Below are 18538 nucleotides of genomic sequence, written 5' to 3'. Positions count from 1 at the left end.
CTGTGACGAGGTGAACATATTATTCTCATAAGCTTGATTGTTTTCGTGTCTCAAGCAAAGTCTGCCTCGTGTAATCACTTTAAAATTCACATTATGCATCAGAAAGTCACCGACTACAGTCATTTTAGACTATATAATGCTATACTACTATACTAATGTATTCATCATAACAATAATAACATTATATAGCAACGCTAGTAAAAGCTAAACTCAAAACTATAGACATGCAAAACTTCTACCATAGAGACAGAGTGACAACAAACAGATGTGAGTCAAAGAGACTTGGACAAACTGAAATAGACGATTATAACTTTAAAAAGCTACAGAGAAAGTGATAAAATGACAACCTCATGGTCTCTGTGCGTGAGCAAAGCTGTTCACGACATCACTGCGGTGATGAAATTCACATCGCTGTGAGCTGTGTGAGAAGATGTGGAAATGGCAGCAGCAGGTATCTGAGCGTGTGCTGTCAAATCCAGAACCACAAGTCCAGGGACATGGTCTTCCTCTGTGTGTGTGTGTGTGTGTGTGTGTGTGTGCGCTGTAAAGGCTCCTGCATCATCTTTAAGTGAAAGTGTTTCTTAAAGCTACAGCTATTTTTTATTCACTTCATGTCCATATAGCTGTCAGTAAATAAAGTCCCCGACATACCGGTCCCTAACCGGCCTGTGTGGTTCAGAGCAGACAGGAAGGGGTGGGGCTCAGGTTTTTTTATTCCTAGATGACCGCCCGAACAGGCATCTGAAGGATTGAAGGTTTGGGGAAAACATTTTGGACACAACACGTGTGAAACAGAAGTTGAGCCTCAACCGCTGAGTCAAGTGGCGCGAGTATACGACCACCCGTTGGCGCTTAGGTTCCAATAATTTTTGTAATTTCCGCTAACATTGCCACGGTAACACAGTCATCATATTCAGCACCAATAGTCTACCACATGTCTTTTTTTGATTTCACCAATTTTGAAGTGGACACCATATAGTCCCTGTAGACCAGAGCATGGGTTCCCTGAACTGTAGAGTCAGGCTGAACTCAGGTGACAAAAATCCACAACATTCCCAAGGTCATATCATATATCATATAACAACAATAATATTTTCAAGTTCCTTTAGTGAAACATAGAGTAAACATTCAATAAATAGATGCATGACTTTCATGTGGGGGTGTAGAGCAAGTATAGCAAATGCAGACCACACCCTGAAAGCGTCATCTAAATGAGCTATGTTTATTATTGAAGGTGTCCTTCCTGTTGCCAGTAGGTGGCGCCGGGACTGGCTTTGTTATTGTCATGGACTGATTGACCCTAAAAAGAAGACGTGAGGAAACCAGGCAAACACGGGGGAGAACATGCAGGGATTCAAATTGGTAACCTCTTTGCTGTGAGGTAACAGTGCTGTCCACTTTCGCACCGAGTCACATGTTTACATGTATTTTAAAAGTCCAGTAATGTGGTTTTCTTTCTACTGTCATGTCCACACATCGACTGTCTCTAATCTGTGGACTCCATCTGTACGGTTTGGCACGATCATTGTGCAGATGGTAAAAGAGGTCAGTGGTTGGAGTCGTGTTGGAGGGACCGGCCTGCAGCGTTTTACACCAAGCACAGTTTCCTGGTCTGTGCTGTCACTTCTCAGACTCACATATTTTCTCCTCCACCTTTGTTTGTCTTGCCTCCATGCACACATCCTGTCTGCATCCATGTTATATGGAAGACCACAAACTGTACGTGTGGCAAAGAGAGGGAAAGAAATGCAGCAGAGCGCCACAAGCCGGAAGCAAAGCTGTGGTCACTGCAGACAACTGGAGCCTCAGTTAGTGAAGCCAACTGAGCTACCACGTGTCCCAAACTGGCTCTTTGTAAAGGAACTAAGGTTCCCATGGGCCCTTGAAATCCTTGAAAGTTTATGAATTCAAGGCTCTTTTTGAAAAAAAAAAAAAGGCCCTAAGTGGACATGTGTTGAAGTGCTGTACGTAGATCAGAACATGGAGTCGTAATTACTAGCGGCGTTTTGGACACTGGCCACTATCACTGACCTAGTAAAGTTCAGCAAAGATAGAGCAAATGTCAATGTGATGCCCGGGATTTCCAAGTTTCCAAGTGTCCCCTTTGGACAAGATCCCAAGGACAATCACTTGTCCAGATGCGGAGCGTGCTGCAGATCAATAAACGTGGGCGTCATCATGGGTGAAGACGCTCTTACTAGTTGCCCTCCCATCTTAAGCTGTGTCAGCACATTCAGTCCTGGAAAGTCCTTGAATCTGATGTCAACCAAGGTGTGGGAACCCTGAACAACATACATGTGAACTGTCTTTTCCCCCAGTGACTGGGTAGAGGTGACCTCCCACCTCTTCCTCTCTTGATCGTGCCGTCACGGCGTCCTCATCAGACAGACGGATCACGACCCCGGGGGCCTGAGCTTCCGCGGACGTCACCCCTCACTGAATCTTTCTCTGGCCGTGTGGGTCCCGAGTCCTTGCCCGGCCCCCCCCAAAGCTTCCTGCCTTTCTGCCCGACACCACGGCTGATTGTGGGCTGAGGCAGTCCTTGCTGGAGTGGAGTGGCAGTGGTGAAGTTAAAGCAGCAGCAGGCGGGATGTTGCAGCACCGGTCGGCCTGTCTGTGCTGCCGAGGCTATTGTCTGGATGCCCTGGATTCTGTGGCCCGGGGGGAGGATTTGTTACAGAGTCTCGGCGTTCACTGACATGATAGAGTTTCCTTCTGTCTGCCATGTGTTATTCTCCCGCCTTCATGGTAGTAAAACAGTGTACTGGACGTTTTCTTCTTTTTTTACTCGTATCTTTCCAAAGTTAAGCAGATGAAGAATTGGTCTTCAGCAGTAGTTCTTCATAGAAGGGTCATTTGTTGTTTGGACACACACGTGTTTCCTTCATTTGTTTGATATGTTGTTAATCAGGTTTATAAACTTGATCTTGCATGTCCAACAAGTTAAAGCTAACGTTTATCTTCAACTTAACTGCTGTTTTGGTCCATTGATCATGTACATGCACACATCCTTCAGCCTTTTAACCCATAATCTGTGCCCGGCGCGCTCTTTGCCAGTAGCGACCCTGCATGTGGAGCGTCCATGCAGAGCGCTAATCTTTAGTCTCCACATGAGGAGCAGAGGCAGCGCTGCCATCGCTCATTATTCGCGTTAGTGTGTAAAATGTCCAATCCGACCTCTAGGAAACCAAACAGTAGGAAATGTAGTCGGTAAAAGATAAAGAAGTGATTTATTGTCATGTTTTTCTGTTTTGTTTTTTGGTCTTTTCGCTTGTTTTTGTACGTGTGTGTGTGTGTGTGTCAGTTTTTGTGGGTGTTGTTTCTGCTCACACAACCTTGTCAATTATTAATCCATAATCATAAAGCACAAAGATCGAGCAGGCTGACACCTACACTGCTCACATCTGCACAGCCTCACACACACATACACACACATGCTTTTATAACCCACAAACGTCCCTTTACAAACAACCTCCCTGTGGACAAACCCATCAGTACATTCCAGGAACTCAGTGGGTTTCCTTCGCTTTATCTCCCACAGCTCGCTCTCTCAGTTATACCTCACTCCCTGCTCTCAGTGTTCCTCCATTTTCCACCTTTTCCCACCCCGACGTGTTCACCTAAAATCTTTTTTGTCTCCTTTTTCACTTTCTCGCTTGTTTTCTTTCAGTTTCGTTTGGAGTTTCACACGTCAATCACCTGATACTCTGGTTTGTTGCTCTCAGGTATTCCTCATATTTGTCTAACTGACCCCCGTTCACTCGCTCTCCTCCGCCTCCTCTCCCTCTTTTCCTTCCTTTTGGTATTTGTTGCCCACATTTTTTTCCCCCTACTGTTTATTTTAAAATAACGTTGCTCCCTCAGTTTTCTTCACACACACACAGAAAATCAGTGTTTTTCTTTGAGATGAGCTCTTCATAAGCAGTGGAGGCACGGGAAGTGTGTGTGTGTGTGTGTGTGTGTGTGTGTGTGTGTGTGTGTGCAGGGTTATCAGGGACTGTCTGTCTTCCTGTCTCCAATTGAAGGACAAAAGCACCAGCATCTTCTGCAGGAAGCAGAGACGTTGATCGCAAATGAGGCGCTTGATGCCTCTGATACTATGGCAGCCTGTGGCCAAGTGGAAAGGGAACTGTAACCGGAAGGTCGCCGGTTCAAGTGCCCACCAGGTCGAAAGGACTGGGGTACCCCTGAGCAAGGTACCCAACCCTCACTGCTCCTAATTCTAGGATGGGTCGAAATGCAGAGAATAATTTCCCTAAGGGGATTATTAAAGTATCTAAAATTAAAAAAAATAAATAAATACTCGGCGTGATATGCAAACATTTAAAAGGACTGCACTTAGCACTTGTTTTGTTTTCATCGCTGGTTACCGTCTCGCTTAACTTACTAACAGGTCTATGCAAGTGCACTTTGCATTAGCGCAATTACGCGAAATCTGTGCAATCGGAAAAATTCCAACATGTGGTTATTACGGTAATTTCACTCGCGCTACAGTGGGTTTTTTTCTTCATTTTAAATTGTTAATACACTATTTTAAAGCAAACTGTAAATCACTGCCAGATGTTGAACGTTATTCTGGGAAAACGGGCAAAAGCAACTTACTCACAGGACATTTTCTGGCCCTTTTATCATTAAAATAAGCAACAACAAAAAAATGACGGACATTTTGACACTTGGCTGTTAAAGGGTTAAAGCTTAGTGCTTTAAATTTATTACGCCATAAGATGAAGACACTGAAATCATAATTCTTTTTACATATATTGTTTATCCCTTTGATGATATTATTTTGCTTTTGGTCCACTAATTGTTCATTTTAAGATTATAAATAGACTTTCATTAATTCATTTTATTTATATATTATATATAGAACAGAGTATTAAAATACAGAATCAAATGGGAAATCCTATAAATACATAAGGTACTTTATTCCTGAAACATCAGTGTGTGCACTGTACATTATGTGTATTTCACAGCTTATTAGCAAAAAAAAGCATTCGTATTTGCATTCATTTGTCGAAAGACTGCTTTTTCCTTCCTCTCTCTCGAACCTCTGCGTTTCCCTGACTTTACTGTAAAACTCTCCATACCATCTGGCAGGGGAGTGATGTCACCAGCTGTACCAGGAACAGTTTATTTCACTGCAAGCACACTGCAATTATCAACGGCTGGTGGTTTCAGGTCAGCAGTGCACGCAGCTGCTGAGAGACTGAACTTACATTCACAGTCTCTCTGCAGAAAAAGGAAAAGTAATTCATGTGCCGCTCTGATGAAGAAGCTGGCAGCAGGACTCAGTGGAGTGAGCGATTCGGGAGAAAGGCTTGTTATTTATACTCGACAGGAAAACAAACACCTGCCCCGCCCCACATTCATCGACGCTAACGTCCAACGCAAACCAAACAGGAGGGTAATCTGACCCAGAGAGAACAAATGGCCGAAGCGTTCTCTTTATCGAAACACGCGGTACACACTCAGGGTGTAAATCAAATAATTGATTGAAAGACTTAACCACGCCCCCAGTGTGACGACCTGTCAGAGAAGAGAAAAAGCACAGTGTTGTGGTTGTAGCCATTGTAGCACGACGACACGTTAGCCCGGACGTACGCTCTAACCCGAAGCTGCTTCCTGACTGCAACTCCAAGCCCCTCCCGTTTATTACTAAACACACGCGGATATTAACATCGGATGACTCGTAGTCATAGCTGTCAATCAAATGCAAGAAGTTCCTTGTGGGTGTGATTACTCTGAAAGTGACCAATCATAAGAGAGCTGGTGCCCTCGTTGGTCTCCACCCCCAACCGGTCACGGTTGCGAGCGCGTGTGTGACCGCAGCGCGTCAAACTGTGGCAGTGTGTGTGCGTGCACAGCCGCTCGCTGTGGCTGTGTGTTACTGCGTGGGCAGTAATATTATTAGCTCGTGAGCACGCTCTACCGCTCTCACGACCTTTGACATGGATGTGAAGCCATGCGTTCGCGATGTCGACAAGAAAACCGCGGTGTTTAAACCATGTTGGACGTCTCTGTTGCGTCATGAGGACGTAGACACAACTACGAAAACAAAACAACCCCGTTAACGCTGTCCTCATTTGGAGCGAATCGTTCCTAGAGAGATAACTGGCGTGTTTGTAGCATCAGACATGTGATGTGACCTGATTCAGTGGCGGAAAACCCTGGATTTAAGCATTTACTGGTTATTGTAACATTGAAAATGATGGACGTTATATCACTTGTGTATGTGACACCACATACACAATCAAAATGGGAATTGTTAAAAATGACATAAAACCAATGATCCTACACAAAGAGAGAAAAAAAGTTCGAAAATCTAATCGAATCTAGGATTTGGAGAATCGTGACGCGCCCAAATACAGACGAGTGCTGCATGTATTGTCTGACAATTTAGAGCGTCCACTTAACTTAAATCTGCATGTTTGTGGATTGTGGGAGGAAGCCGGAAAAACCGACCGAGAGAACCCACGCCCACACGGAGGGAACACGGAACAGTTGAACCAAGACCTAAACCTGTGACCTCCTTGCTGTGAGGATTAGTGCAGCGTTAAATCACTACAGTTTGACCTCTGTGTCATTCTCCCCCCACCCCACCCCCGTGTTTTATTCATCAAAGTTCTCGTCGGGCTTCGTTATCTCCGCCATGTTTATAGCCTGGACCAGGATTAAAGGCCACATTCGGATGATTTATGTGTGCGAGTGTGTATGAGGTCAAATTCTGGTTCAAACTATTGTTTTTCAGGACATTATTGGCCGCTTCTCTCACTTTCAGAAGACAGTGAGCTGTCGTTGCAACAACAGAAAGACATGTGTGTGTGAGTCAGACATGCAGGGTGTGTGTCACAGGTCTTGGAGACCCAATTGTGACGTTTGGCAAGCGATTTGCCTCATTGTCCAAAGTCCAAGCTAAATGACAGGAAGTAATAAAGGACGAGATCAGAGAAAAACAAATACAAGATATGGACAGGTTTTTTTTGTTAGCAAAACATCGGCTCAGTTCCATTTCACCCACTGCCCTGACCACTTGCACGTTAGGGAACACATGTAGGGTATTCCAATTCTAATGGAGGACACAATGGGGACACAGTAGCTCTTGGTCTCCTGCGAACACTTGCAGTAAATCACAAAATAGCACATTTGGAATAACAACTCCCGTGTGTGGTGATGTGAAGGCAAGCGTGCTAACCACCGCAAGAAAGACTTAAGAAGGCGTATATTTTTTAATAATGCCGTTTGTACTTCATAAAATGTAAGATTTTTACCCTAATTTAACAGCTTCAGAGACATTGTGATTGTTAAATGTCTTGTTGCCGGGAGACTCCAAACTGCCCCCTACTGTCTGTTAGTGGAAAACCAGCCTTAGTAAGATCAGAGTCCTCAGAATTGGGAGGTCTTGCGAGACTTGATGGCACGTAGCCAGGTAGCAGATATAAGATCGAGGCAGTGATGGCGAGTTGTTTTTTTTCCAATGGCGAGAATTTTTTGCTAACGCTCCCTTAAAAACATTCTGATCCCACAAAGAGACAGAGAAAGAAATCAGCACAACTTGACTCAGCGAAAATGCTTTATTTCATCACAAACTTTTCAAACATCACAGTTTTTTCAATATTCGACTCAAGTAATTTTGAGTCATTTTACACCGGGGTATCTGATCGACTCATCCCTATAAGTTTTTAAATCCACATTAAGTATTTCTGGCAGAGGAATGTTGGATCTGTGATGAAGTCAGATCAGGATCATGTCACCCAGATGTTCACCAAGTGCATTAGGACACAAAAGATCTCATAAGTTCTCATAAGAGTTTGTTTACGATAAGATGAAACTGTAGAATGCTGAGGCTGATTTGGTGCAGATGGGTGAGAAGTTTCATTCAAACTCAAACTCCCTGTAGATTATGGACGTACGTGTCCATCTGATGATAACGGAGTTTCTCCTAATCTCGTGCCAAGTGTGCTCCCTGTCATCTCCACATGCTGGAGCCTCAGATAGAAACCAGATTTCTCCCTTTGGCTCAGTTTGACTCAGGATTGTAAACAACCTGCTGAGAATGGCTGACACTGACTTGGAGGTTGGATTATTCACTTTGCCGTTGTTCTCCTGTTGGATTGACATATTTTCTTTATGTCACATAGGGGAATGAGTCTATCATTCAGATTATTATCGGTTTAGTGGAGTAAATATGTGTTAGCTAGTGTCTGCTTTCGGTGTGTGTGTGTGTGTGTGTGTGTGTGTGTGTGTGTGTGTGTGTGAACGCCAGAGAATTTACGAGTGAATGTTTGTGTGTGTTTGTGTAAGTCGTCTGCCATGTTACTAAGCCAGGGTTTTCTCTGTGGGTGTGTCTCAAGTGTCGGCCGCTGCAAGTGTCAAAGCGCAGTCCAGAGTTTGCATCATACTCCCTTCAGTCTTCAGTCGCTGTGATTAACCCTCGCAGTGTGACACAAGCTTTCTATTGTTCATTTATACAAAAAAAAACTTGAGAAATGTGATAGTAACCAGCCGTTTGTGCACAATACAACCACAAAAAAAGCTGAGAGTTGGGTTTTTGTTGTAGTTCCAACCATTCTTGAATTCCTTGAAAGTTTGTGAATTTCAAAAACAAAATGTCCATGGCCCTTGTAAGTTTTTGAAAATCACACGAAATAGGCACGGGTCATTGAAAGTCAAGTTGATGTTTAGGTAAATGTCTCCCTTGTTTGTTACGACGCTGCCTGCTGTTTCATGCTCTGCGTTGTGGACAAGTGAATGATGAGGACAGGTGAATGATGAGGACAAGTGAATAATGAGGACAGGTGAATGATGAGGACAAGTGAATGATGAGGACAGGTGAATGATGAGGACAGGTGAACAATGAGGACATGTGAATGATGAGGACATGTGAATGATGAGGACAAGTTAACGCTGAGGACATGTGAACAATGAGGACAAGTGAATGATGAGGACAGGTGAATGATGAGGACAGGTGAACGCTGAGGACAGGTGAATGATGAGGACAGGTGAACTATGAGGACAAGTGAATGATGAGGACATGTGAATGATGAGGACAGGTGAATGATGAGGACAAGTGAATGATGAGGACATGTGAATGCTGAGGACAAGTGAACGCTGAGGACAGGTGAACAATGAGGACAGGTGATTGATTAGGAAAGGTGAGCGATGAGGACATGTGAATAATGAGGACAGGTGAATGATCAGGACAGGTGAAAGATGAGTGAGTGACATTTGTGACCTTTGACCCATTTGACATTTGTGACCTTTGACCCATTTTGACTGATACATTATGTGCTTACACATTTTATTTTGTCAGTTCTTTCATTTGCAAAGTTTTGCCTTTAATTAAAAAACAATTAATGTGAGATTTGTGTTCCCTTGTCACAAGAAAAAAAAACCTTGTTAAAAAAGTAACTAAGTAACTTTTACTCGTTTTACACAAGCTACTTTTTTAAACCAGTACTTTTACTTGTACTTAAGTAAAATGGTGGTACCTTTACTTAGTGGAGTATTTCAGTGCTCTTTCCACCTCTTTTCAAAACTATATAAAGATTTTGTGATTCTTTTCCCAAACACAGGTGAAAGGAAGTTGCAGAAAAGTGCTCTGCAGTCATTAAGCAGCATCCTGCCACAGACAGCTGACATGTTTGCATCTCTCTCTGGACCTGTGTGTGTGTGTGTGTGTGTGTGTGTGTGCGTGTGTGTGTGTGTGTGTGTGTGTGTGTGTGCGTGTGTGTGTGTGTGTGTGTGCACAGTACATTTGTTCAGCTCTTCAGTAGCAAATTTCAGTGTTTTTGGCAGGGAAATGAACAACGAAACCAAACCGTGATTTATGGTTGTGCATATTTGTGCTCATGCAACATTATCCTTCCTTCCTGCCTCCCACCCTCCCTCCCTCCCTCCCTACTCTAGTTGACATACGAGAGATCCGGGAGCTGCGGCTGGGGAAGGGCTCCCGAGATTTTGAGCGCTACCCGGAGGAGGCTCGTAAACTGGACTCCGCCCACTGCTTCATCGTGCTCTATGGCCTGGAGTTTCGCCTCAGGACGCTCAGTGTGGCCGGTCAGTGTCTGCATATATACACTCACAGTGTGTTTGTGTGTACAGGTGATTCCCGAAACCAGTGGCTTCAAAACCGTGTTTGTGTCCAAGACAAACCAGGCCCCCCCCCAACCTGAGCCCCTGTCCATGCACACAAAGAATTACAAACGTTTATATGCAAAAATAAGCAGCAGTTGTAGGTTTTTGTTCCTATTCTCACAGTGTATTTGGAAAAATAACTGTCCACTGATACCAGTGAGTTTTTGGTACTTTTATGTTTTAAACAAATCATAAATATGGAAAAGTGGGACCTTTTGTCCAGACACTCATTGATAGTGGTCCCACGTTATCACAGGTTCTTGATTTTTTGTATTATACTTTGTTTTGTATGATATTTAATGGTAAAAAGTTGTCTCTGTGACTTGACAGCCTTCAGTGAAGAGGAGGTCAACATGTGGGTCACTGGTCTCAACTGGCTGATGGCCGACACTCAGAGAGCTCCAGCACCGCTGCAGATAGACAGGTGGGTGGTGCTGAGCTTTAGATTGATTTCATCTTGCTCTGGAGTCTGGAGCGAGTTTCCAACACCAGAAACTGGAATGCTTCATCCTTTAAACCATCTTATAATGTGTACTTCTCTTTTTTAATTTATTTATAAGGGGACATATTATGCAAAATCTAGTTTTTAATCATTTATAATACTTATATTTGGGACCCTGGAGGCCCTACCAGTCGCCAAAGTGTGGAAAAAGAATACTCAGTCATGTTTTCGTGGTTCCCCTTAGTGTAAGTATAGGCGATAAAACACTCCATGTTGAATTCCCTGCGCTTATGACGGCAGCATGCGCATTTCACCGCGAATGTTACCGCCACCAGTAAGTTTACTTCGAGAGCTCCACCTTAGCTCCACCTCCAAGAGCGGTATAATACTGCGGCCAGCGGTCGCCGCATTTAGTCAGCGAGAGTATTTCACCGACGTACAAACACACACATTGTTAAGAAAAGGTCACATAGAGCTCATAACTGACCATTCTGACATTGACACTGACCATCCTAATTAAAAATATTTGTTCAGTACGTCCTCCATGACCGGAGCACAGACTCAGTCTGATACAATCACATACAGCAGAAGTTTATGCAGCTTGCAGATCGCCGCTTATACTTAATTAAGTACAAAACTACTAGTGTTAAAAAAAAAAATAAAAATAAATTTCGAGAATAAATTCGTAATAATATGAGAATAGTTGTAATGTTTAGAAAGTCTTAATATTACAAGACAAAAGTCATAATTTTTGTGAGAATAAAGTCGTAATATTTTAAGAATAAAGTTGTAACATAATGAGAATTAAGTTGCAATATTTTCAGAATAAACTCGTAATATTTTGAGAATGAAGTCGTAACATTACGAGAGTAAAGTTGGTATATTTTGAGAGTAAAGTTGGAATATTTTGAGAATAAAGTAACATTGTAACATTATGAGATTCTTTTTTTATCACTATCTAATTTATTATTTATTATATTACAGTTTGAGCAAAATGTAGGTCATTGTTAGTTTATGTCCTGATGACAAAAGTCAGTATTATGTCATGTTTATAGTATCTACTTAGTCATGAGTCGACAGCATCTGGACTGGTGGACACTGAAGTGGACTTGTTCTTACACAGCTTTTCATCCTGAATTTGGAATGAATGTTTTAATAATTAATTAAGATTTTAGCTTTCTTTTTATTTATATGCTGCTAAACATACGGCGTTTCTTCATTGTTCCTGCAACAGTGACAGTAAAATTCAGAACGGAGTAGTCCTGCATCGTCATGGTAGCAGTTTAAAACTATGGTATGGAATAAGACAAAAATACAATACAGGAAAATGAAACAGAAATGTATGATATTAACAATCGTGATGAAGGCGTTTTATTTGTGTGTTACCTGGTGGCAGAAGGAACCAGCCTGAGCTGGCGAGCAGGCTGTCGGTCAGAGGGCAGGACAAATATTTGTTTTGGGATGAGGATGTTTACTCCTGACGAAATGTGCGGAGGCAGAAAAACAGAGCGAGGCTGTGAGGATGTGCACGAGAGAGAGACATGACGAGACGTGGTGTAAATTTGGAACTGGTCAGCGGAAATGGAAATGCTAAATTGGTCTGTTCTTCATGGTTGTGTAAACTGTTTTGGGAGTGAATTCATCAGCTGTAAACTATAGACATGTCAGTTTTCTGCTAAATATAGGGACTAGACAGCTTTTGGACACAGACACTAGGGCGGAAACTAATAATTATTTTCTTTACTAGTCCATTTTTTGGAATAACCACAAGATATTGCTCAAAAAACCCAGTCGTTCACGTGAGTTAGCAAGCATTGTTAAGATAGCACTAAACATTAACTTTAGCAGCAGAGATTATGACAGACATTTTTATTCTGCGTGAAATAAAAGATTCCATTCCTTTTTATTTATTAACAGTTACTAAATGGAGCAATTCAGCTAAATTCAAACAAAACTCAGAGCAACTTCCGAACGTATTTGGTTTAAGAAACATCCTAGCACACTTTTAGCGATGCTAACAGCTTTTGCAAAAACAAAGATTATTTTATAAATTTGATTATTTTATGAATCGATAAATTCAATTCATGTTTGACTCGAACTGTGATTATCACAGTTTTATTTTTATTTTTAAAGTTAAAAAGTAAGTAACTTTTAACTCTGCTAACTGTCTAGCTTTAGCCATAGCAGCAGGCGCTAACATGCTGTTGGGGGGAAATTAACTGTTTTAAATGTGTTTGTCATACAAAACTAAATCTGTGAATGTTCTCAGTCGTCCAGGTCATAGCCGAGCTTGAGTTAAAGGTATAGTGTGTAAAATTTAGCAACATTTATTGGTGGATATCCCTTACGCTTCCCTTTAAAGTGTTGTTGAACCTATGTAGCCTTCAGTCCCCTGCTCCTGATAGAAATATAAAAGGCTTCAAACTATTCAATTCAAAACTTTCTAAAGAAAATGTAAGTGTATTTATTTTATCTTCATTTTACACACTGGTTCTTTTAAGTTGAAAAGCTTAGCTCAACTCAAGCACATCAGCACTTGGTTTCTTGGAAACAAATCTGAAACACAGGGACATTTTGTTCATGAAAAGAAGTGAAATGCAAATTTTAATGAGTGAAGGAAAAACACAGAAGACATTTTTCATTCACTAATCCTAACCTCCTCTCTTTTGAAGGAACCCAGAAGGAAGTTGGACACAATCCCAGCTGACACAGTACAACCTGGACAATGATTTATTGCGTTGCAAAATTATTGATGGAGCAACTTAATGAACTAATTAGAATGAATGATTTAGGAAAACACATTTTTAATGAAAATCTTTATTTCTACGTGTGCAATGGAATCGATGTAAAATTGTAATCAAGTTTGTTGTTTCTTCTCTTTCTCTCTGTAGGTGGTTGAGGAAACAGTTTGACATCATGGACCGGAACCATGAGGGCAGGTGAGTGAGCCGCCACAGAAACCCTGTCAACACCCCGTCATCGCCGTTTACAGCCGCGTGTGAATTATGCTCATTGGTCGTTCAGTCACAGCGGGTGGGAAGCAAAGGTGAAACCAGATCCAGCTGTGTTTCAAAGAGCTTGTTACGTTCCCGGGTCATCCAGTCGTCCACGCTCCGTGGACACACCCTGGACGCTTCTCACGGGGCCGGGTTTTTCTCTCCAGGCTTGTGTTTGGGTGGAAGCTGCTCCAGGACAAACAGCCTGCCGCCCTGTGATAAGGAGCAGGAAGTGATGCGATGGGCTGGGCCTTGGACAGGGCAACTTCCTGTCTCTTGTGAAAATAGTAACAGTAGCAGTAGTCGGACAGAGGGACAAATCAGACCTGGCAGAGACAACAATGAGCCTTTGACCTATTTGACCCTAAATGATCCTCGATACCTCCCGAGCATCAACTCTGATTTCTCTTTTTCCAACCTGCCGTTCTTTCTTTGTTCCACATGTCGTTACTGACCGTTCCTGGTTGTGTGTGTGTTTTCTTAATCAGCTGAAGCGATTATCCATGTGCTGTTTGTGCTAGAAAGAAAAAAGACACAGTGGTAAAGACATTAGGATCTGCACAGAACCTGCTGCAACAGCTTATAGTTGTAAGGATTTGACTTCTCCATTTACCACAAGCTTTGTACGGGCTCATTCGTCTGCGTTGGTTTTGAAAAACTAAGGGGTTAAATGTTTTGTTCTCATCTCTGGACAGAGCTCCACATTTTTTTTGCCAACACTGAATTCAGGACAAAGTCCTTCTGCTGAATCATGAAGCTTCTGAGCAGTCGCTAAACTCAGTGAGGTTAATGTTTGCCAGGCATCACTACTTCATAAATCAACAGAGAAATCCTGCACTTTTAAAGTTTTCACATTAACGTTTTGTTTTCCTCAGTGAGACAAATATCGCGATGTAATGCTGTATGGTTGTCTCGCAATATATTGACTGTCACAGAATCGTTGTATCGTGATGTTATTGGTATCGTGGACCATGTAGCTGACAGAATGTAAACTGAAGCATTTCACCGACGGTTGCTTTAAACTTTATAATAAACACATCGTAAAAGACATGAACGAGGATTTCAGGGCATTTTGCAGAGGAAAAACTTTCTCTCTCTCTCTAATATCTTTGTGTTTGTTTTTGTACTACTGATTTTGGCCAATTAGGGCGTGCCATATCACCGTTATCTAATTGCAAAGTGTTTTCAGAAGAGTCGCTCCTCTGCAAATACTTGTAGAAACATGGGATTCATAGTACGCACATGTATGTATGTATGAATATAGTGACTTAGTTATCCATCCTAGTCTTTATTTTCTGCAGTAATCACCTCAAACCACACAGCGGCATCACAGGGTTATTTATGAAATACTCATTTAACGATCTACTCTGCTGTACTCTTTGTTTTCCTTCTCCAGCGTCACAGTGAAGGAAGTGAAAGCTCTGCTGCCTCAGGTCAACTACAGAGTCCCCAACATGCGTTTTCTCAAAGACAAGTTGCAGGTGAGCTTGGATTCTGAGCGGCAGTGTCATCAGGTCACCTCTTCGTCACTCACTTTCATTTGTGTCACGCTGACAGGAAGTGGAGGCCAGGAGTGATCTGTCCTTCCCCAACTTTGCACAGCTCTACAGAACACTGATGTTTGACGCGCAGAAGAGCGTGAGTGTCCGTCACACACACACACACACACACTTACAGATGAGCACACACAGGTGAATGAAGGACTCAAATACTTTACTTAGAAATAAAGTCATTTACACACAAGGGAGGGAAAAAAAAATACAATTTAAAATAATCAACAATAAGTCACTGCTGTAATCCCTTCATTTAATCATGCAAATAATCCAAAACAGAACATTCAGGCTGCTTTTTTCATCACAATGTTAAAACGTATATACAGAGGCTGTAAGAATGTGAAGTATAGAGTGACTTATATCCTTTTTTTCCCAGCCAATCTGATGAAAAAGTACTAGAAATACGTCACAGTTCAAATTATCACTACTGAGCTATAAGCACACACCCCCACAATGTTCATTTGAGGAGTTGTGTGTTATTATTCCCACAGCAATTTGTGAGCCCTGTAGAACCTGATAATGTAATAACTTCCCGATAATGTGATAAAGTGCATTTCCCAATAATGTAATACACTTTTTACCAATAATGTAATAAAGTATTATATTAACGGGAGATTATCCTTCATTTCGCAGGTCCTGATAATGTAATAATTCCCCAATATTGTAATAATTCAACAGCAGACCACCCGTTATTTGGGTTCAAGTGGTGAAAGTTGGACATGCATGTATGTACATTAACTTTTGACTTGAACCCTTGGGCCAAGCTGAGTTCAACGCATCCTTAATGTTTTTTTCGGCCATATTGGATTTTCTGCCATCTTTGATTTGATCCATAACCTTTCAAAGGCTTCTCTTGTCTCACACATTTTGTGTAATCTTCTCAAAACATCGTTTAGATGATCTTCAGAAACAAATCGACCGAAACAGGACGTTGTGATGACGCGTGCAAAAACTGTGGCCAGCGCGCGCCTGTGTGTTCCTGCTTAGAGTCTGTCCAAGATCAGTTTGGAACACCAATAAAACAGTTCCAACAAGATGTGAGAACACGAACGGCGCAGATTATGAACTGTGAACACGACAATGACTTCACACCAGAGGACATTCTCTCTCTTCTCGCCCCCTTTGAGCAGTTAACTAAAGAGACGTTATTCCCTTAATTGCAGCAATAAAGCATCTTCTACACAAAGAGACCGACCACGATTACTAAGATCTACTTGAACTTCACTGTATAAAGATCGTTATTTGGATGATTTTGGGGAGAGTGTGTCTGCAGATGAGGGGCATGAACCGTCGTTGTCTGATATGTTCTGTGAGATCCTCCTAAATATTTTCATAGATTCTTTATTGATTTATTCTTTGAAGCATGAATATTAATCGATATATCTATATTATAATATAATATAATATACTATAATTGCGACACCTTGACTTTAGTGAGGTAAGTACACACAGTCCCAGCCGTAACAACAAAACACAATGGTACAGAAAGTCAGCCTGAAGTAAAGTATTTGAGCAGATTCACCAGCACTGTCAGTCTCCACCTCTGCACTTGCATCACACGTTGAGCCTGAGCTGTTTATGCTTCACCTGGCTCCCTCCCACCTGTCCGTCACACGGTTCCTTCCCCGTTTGTGTTCCCAGATTATTGAGCAGCTGGAGCTCTCCTTCCCTCTGCGGTGAGTCCCTGCACCTTCACCTTCACCTTCACCTGCTCCTCCTCCTCCTCCTCAGCGTCCACTCCGTCGTATGCACACCTCCCCACTTTTTTTCCTTGGCTCTCTTCCTCATGATATGGGACATTAAACCAAAATGCACTTTTCTCAAACGTTTACATAACAACCTGTTGTGTTTGTAGGAACGTTGACAGACCAGAGCTTTGTCAGATCTCGCTCTACGACTTCCAGAAGTTCCTACAGATGGACCAGAAGGTACGGAGCAAACTGGAGAGCAAAAAAAGGTGTCTAAAAAAAAAAACCTCTGACTGGTTTTGAACTCACTTGTTTGTGTGACTCCAGGAGTCCTGGGCATCAGACCTGAGTCGTGTCAGAGAGTTTCTCATGGGTTACATAAGAGGGGGCGCACAGCCTGAGCCCATGCTGCAACTGGACGAGGTGAAAGCAACTCACAAACTGAAATAAACTCTACTTTATATTGTTCTTTTACCTCGGCCTGATCCTTTTATTTGTTTGTTTTCTAGTTCCTGACCTTTCTGTTCTCTAAAGAGAATTCTGTGTGCGACCCTCGGCTTTCGCCTGTCGTCCACGACGACATGAAAAGACCTCTGTCTCAGTACTGGATCTCCTCTTCACACAACACGTACGTCTAATCGTCAAAATTAGCGATGGGACAATACCACCTTTTGTGTCCGATACCAATATCAGACCGATGATACAGTCATTTGAGACCATTTATGAACGTATGACACAATTCTCCAGCTGTGTAACAAATATTGTTCTCCTGAAAAAGAAGAAATAAAAAGCCCAAACATGACTCAGCGGAAATGCTTTTGCTGATTTTTAGTACTGGTGAAAAAATATACTCAAGTTCTAAAAAACTAATCAAGAGTAGTAAAGTGAAGTTTAATGCATTCTCAATGACAATCATGCCATATATAGGATTTTTGGATTGTATATATACATATATATATATGTGTATATAAGTTGTTTTTGTCGACAAACCAAAAATGTCTTTGTTTTATGGAGCAAAGAAACTGGAACTTTCTGATTTTTTCAACATTTATAAAGCTGTAAAATCAGAGAAACCTGTTTTTATTAATTATTGAAAAAACAGTCAAACCCATTACTGGATTATCAAATGAATTAGTAATCAAATAACGCAGAATTCTGTTGCCTTTTTTTCATGTAGAAGTTTTCTATATTATTACTTATTAGCTCGATAACTGAACGCTACTGTGTGAATGTTACTAAATGTACTGACGATGTCCTGCTCTTGTTGTCTCAGCTACTTGACCGGTGATCAGTTTTCCAGTGAATCGTCTCTAGAAGCCTACGCTCGCTGTCTGAGGATGGGCTGCCGCTGTATTGAACGTGAGAGCTTTAACCCTTAAATTTTGACTTTTGAGTACAACTTTTTGATTAACTTTGACTTATTTTTGGGCTTATCTTGAATGATTGTGTTCCATATTATTTCTGAACCGCTGAGTCTATTTTTGCTCTCATGACTGATCAAATCCTGACTCTTAAGTTTTTCTTCATGTAATGTTTTGTCACTGTACATTAGTCCCACTAATGCAAGGAAAAAAAAACATTTCATTGCAGAGAATCAGCGATTCTGATACTAACACTAAGTAGCTCCATTTAAAAACACATCAGTTTTATAAACTCTGGGAAAGAAAAGCTATTTCAAATAATGTAGAACCTTCTTGATCGCCTTTATTTTATAATATCAGTCTA

The 18538-nt window shown here is 41.7% G+C and overlaps 1 protein-coding gene across 1 annotated transcript in view; it reads left to right on the top strand.

Annotated features, from left to right (window-relative positions):
* Nucleotides 1-18538, top strand: part of LOC122781292 (1-phosphatidylinositol 4,5-bisphosphate phosphodiesterase gamma-1-like) — a 35319-nt gene that overhangs the window by 1454 nt on the left and 15327 nt on the right. The window contains exons 2-11 of the mRNA XM_044044930.1: nucleotides 9907-10056; nucleotides 10465-10558; nucleotides 13468-13515; nucleotides 14969-15053; nucleotides 15130-15210; nucleotides 16767-16801; nucleotides 16981-17053; nucleotides 17141-17236; nucleotides 17323-17441; nucleotides 18087-18172. Of these exons, the coding sequence (XP_043900865.1) occupies nucleotides 9907-10056; nucleotides 10465-10558; nucleotides 13468-13515; nucleotides 14969-15053; nucleotides 15130-15210; nucleotides 16767-16801; nucleotides 16981-17053; nucleotides 17141-17236; nucleotides 17323-17441; nucleotides 18087-18172 (867 nt within the window). The remainder of the gene's footprint in view (nucleotides 1-9906; nucleotides 10057-10464; nucleotides 10559-13467; nucleotides 13516-14968; nucleotides 15054-15129; nucleotides 15211-16766; nucleotides 16802-16980; nucleotides 17054-17140; nucleotides 17237-17322; nucleotides 17442-18086; nucleotides 18173-18538) is intronic.

Source organism: Solea senegalensis, linkage group LG14, assembly GCF_019176455.1.
Source record: "Solea senegalensis isolate Sse05_10M linkage group LG14, IFAPA_SoseM_1, whole genome shotgun sequence".
Taxonomy (NCBI): domain Eukaryota; kingdom Metazoa; phylum Chordata; class Actinopteri; order Pleuronectiformes; family Soleidae; genus Solea; species Solea senegalensis.
Note: the sequence above shows the minus strand (reverse complement) of the source record. Positions and strands in the feature narration are given on the sequence as shown.